Source organism: Merops nubicus, unplaced genomic scaffold (assembly GCF_000691845.1).
Source record: "Merops nubicus isolate BGI_N331 unplaced genomic scaffold, ASM69184v1 scaffold9159, whole genome shotgun sequence".
Lineage (NCBI taxonomy): Eukaryota > Metazoa > Chordata > Aves > Coraciiformes > Meropidae > Merops > Merops nubicus.
Window position 1 is genome coordinate 2,123 of NW_008633011.1, and position 2,617 is coordinate 4,739.

At 51.3% G+C, this 2,617-nt stretch overlaps 1 protein-coding gene across 2 annotated transcripts in view; it reads right to left on the reverse strand.

Annotated features, from left to right (window-relative positions):
• Window positions 1-746: 746 nt before the first annotated feature.
• PFKFB3 (6-phosphofructo-2-kinase/fructose-2,6-biphosphatase 3) overlaps window positions 747-2,617 on the reverse strand; it is a 9,819-nt gene continuing 7,948 nt past the window's right edge. Inside the window, exons 13-15 of one of the 2 annotated variants that reach the window (XM_008948086.1) lie at window positions 2,275-2,312; window positions 1,906-2,072; window positions 747-773 (exon numbers count right to left, since the gene is read on the reverse strand). In XM_008948086.1, coding sequence (XP_008946334.1) covers window positions 747-773; window positions 1,906-2,072; window positions 2,275-2,312 — 232 coding nt within the window. Of the gene's footprint in view, window positions 774-1,905; window positions 2,077-2,274; window positions 2,313-2,617 lie in introns of both variants that reach the window. The other variant, XM_008948087.1, reaches the window with a different exon arrangement.

Below are 2,617 nucleotides of genomic sequence, written 5' to 3' on the forward strand. Positions count from 1 at the left end.
ACTCATCCAGGAGCTGCCCTGTCCCTATTACACAGGACCTAAGAGCACTGGGCCAAACCATCAAAGCTTTGATCATTCATAATTAGTGCATTAAATGCTCAAGGCATCCTTGCATCTACTCTGCCCAAGACATTGAGGCAGACTGTTCCCAAAATCCAGGTTTGTAGAACTGCAGATGACAGGAGCCAGGATCTGCCCAGCTCCAGAAAAATGACTCCTGTTGGGTGCTGAGGTCAGAACCTTCTCAGACATCTCCCTGGTGCCACCACTATGGTTGTAAATGACCTCCAGGATCAAGTCCAACCTTCATCCCATCATCTCCCCAGCCACCAGACCTCAAATGCTACATCTACTCCTTTTCTGAACCCCTCCAGGGCTGGTGACTCCACCACCTCCCTGGGCAGCCTGTTCCAGTGCCTGACCCCTCTCTCAGTAAAGAATTCCTTCCTAAAATTTGCTTCATTTGCCAACAGAATTGGGACATTCAGTCAAGCTGGGATACTTAGGGGTTGGACAAAGCAGTATCCATAGTGTCACAGAATCAGAATGTTTGGGTTGGAAGGGACCTCCAAAGCTCAGCAGAGACATCTCCAAGACATACTCAAGCCCCCCACCCCCAAGAGAATCATTAACTCCAAAGAAGTCCACGCTCCAGCTGGGCTTCACAGCAACAACAAAACAACCACTTGGGATGGCAAGAGGCACAGAAAGGGGGTTGGGAGGGGGAAGAAGACACGAGAAGGTACTTACAGGCATGCCTTCCCTAGTAAAGGCTGCAGAGAGACAGAGAGAAGGGAGAGAGGTGTCAGTAACGCCGTGCCAGACCGGGCAGAGGACACTGGGCAGCAGCCAGGGGCACCCGACAGCCAGAGCTTCCAAACCCAACGCTGGCCAAGGGTTCCTTGCAAGATCCCACCAGCCCCAGTGGAGCCCCGAAAAGCTGAGAGACAGACAGAGGTCCTTGCTGGGGTGGGAAGGCTCATGCACAGCAGCCCCCAAGCAGAGCGGTTGGAGCACGGCAGGGTTCCTAACCTGCCCAGGAGCTGGCTGAGGGGACACCAGACAACACAGACAAGGCCAAGAGGGGCTAGGTGAGACAGCCAGATCAGACATGCAGCTGGTGGGAAGGGCAGCACGGCAGAGGAGCTCCTGTACATACACCTCTGCTGCTTCTCCAGGAGCACCCCAGCTCCTTAATAAGCAGAGGGAGGGAGGTTTTGTTCCTGGAGAAGTGTGCAGCAAGCCAGGTCTCTCTTTCTCCATCCCTTCAAGGATGGGTGAAAGAGGAGAGGACACCTGAGCATCACAGCAGCTACCCACAGGGTTTCACCCAGGGCTGTAGAAGGCAACCAGGTTCATGAGGACAAGAGGCTTCTACTCAGTTTTGGTCCATTTTGCCTATCGCTCCACAAAGGTGGAGGCTCCTCCAGCCAAAGAGGGGTCGTGGAAGCTCCTCCTTGAGGGAAGCCCAATTTGCTCTATTGCAATGCCCAGGTCTACAGCAGAGCCAAGTGCATCCAGAGGGAAGGCACAAGCCCTTTGGTCCTGCCCACTCTAGAGATGCAGCTCCTCAGGAGGTTGACACAAGGCCAGATGGTGAAGGCACTAAATGAACACAGTCTAGAGCTCTCAAAGCCCAGGAGAAGATCAATAGTGACCCTTCCTCGGGTGCTCCCAAAACCAACCCAAGGCAGGGAGGGCCAGCAGCCGTGGGAGAAAGATGCATCTCAAGAGACAAGCAGCCCAGGTCACGACCAGTGCAAGCTTCAAGGAGCGACAGGAGGACAACGAACAACAAACCAACGAGAAGAACAACCAAAAAATGAATTAAAAAAAAAAAACAAACAAAAAAAAAGAAAAAAAAAAAAATTTAAAAAAAAAAAAAAAAAAAAGAGTTCAACTAACTTGTCCCGGCAGCTGCGTGGGCACTTCCTGAGGAACACAGCCTGGCAGGGTGGAAGAAACAGCCACATGCTCCTCAAAGCTGTTGATGCGAGGTTTTTTGGTGGGCTCTGGGCTTGCTAGAGGGGTAACGCTATTACGTCTCATGAGCGGGTTAGGTCCCTTCTTTGCTTCCTAAATTAAAGTGAGACAAGGAAAAAAAAAACACAACAAAAAAAAAAGTAAATGAAAAAAGAAAAGAAAACGAAGAGAAGAAGGCGACAGTTATAAAGGAAAAAAAAAAAAAAGGAACCAAAAAGCAGCAGGTTGTTTTTTTTTTGGTTGAGGGTTTGGGGGTTTTTTTGTCCCTTCAAGCGAGCTGTTCATCCCCACGATCGCTTCTCCACGTGCCAAGGGTGCTTTGGAAGGCTCTGGACACCAAAAAACCACCACCCTGATGCAAAACCCTCCAGAAGGCAGCAGGATTTCCCAAGAAAGGGAGGGGGGGGGAAAAAAAACCCTGTTCTCAGAAAGCAGAGGGACCTTCTCACCTGAGCTTCTGCTCGCCACAAAGGAAACACAGATTGCCAAAAAAACCCCACGGTGGCAACCAAAAGCCATGCCAGAGAGCTGCCCATGGGTGTCCTCCTCAAAGCCAGCCCCTCCAAGCCAGGGGGAGGTGTGGAAGCAAGAAGAGGGAAGATGAGCTGACCTGGGCTGATCAGGCAGGTTTGGG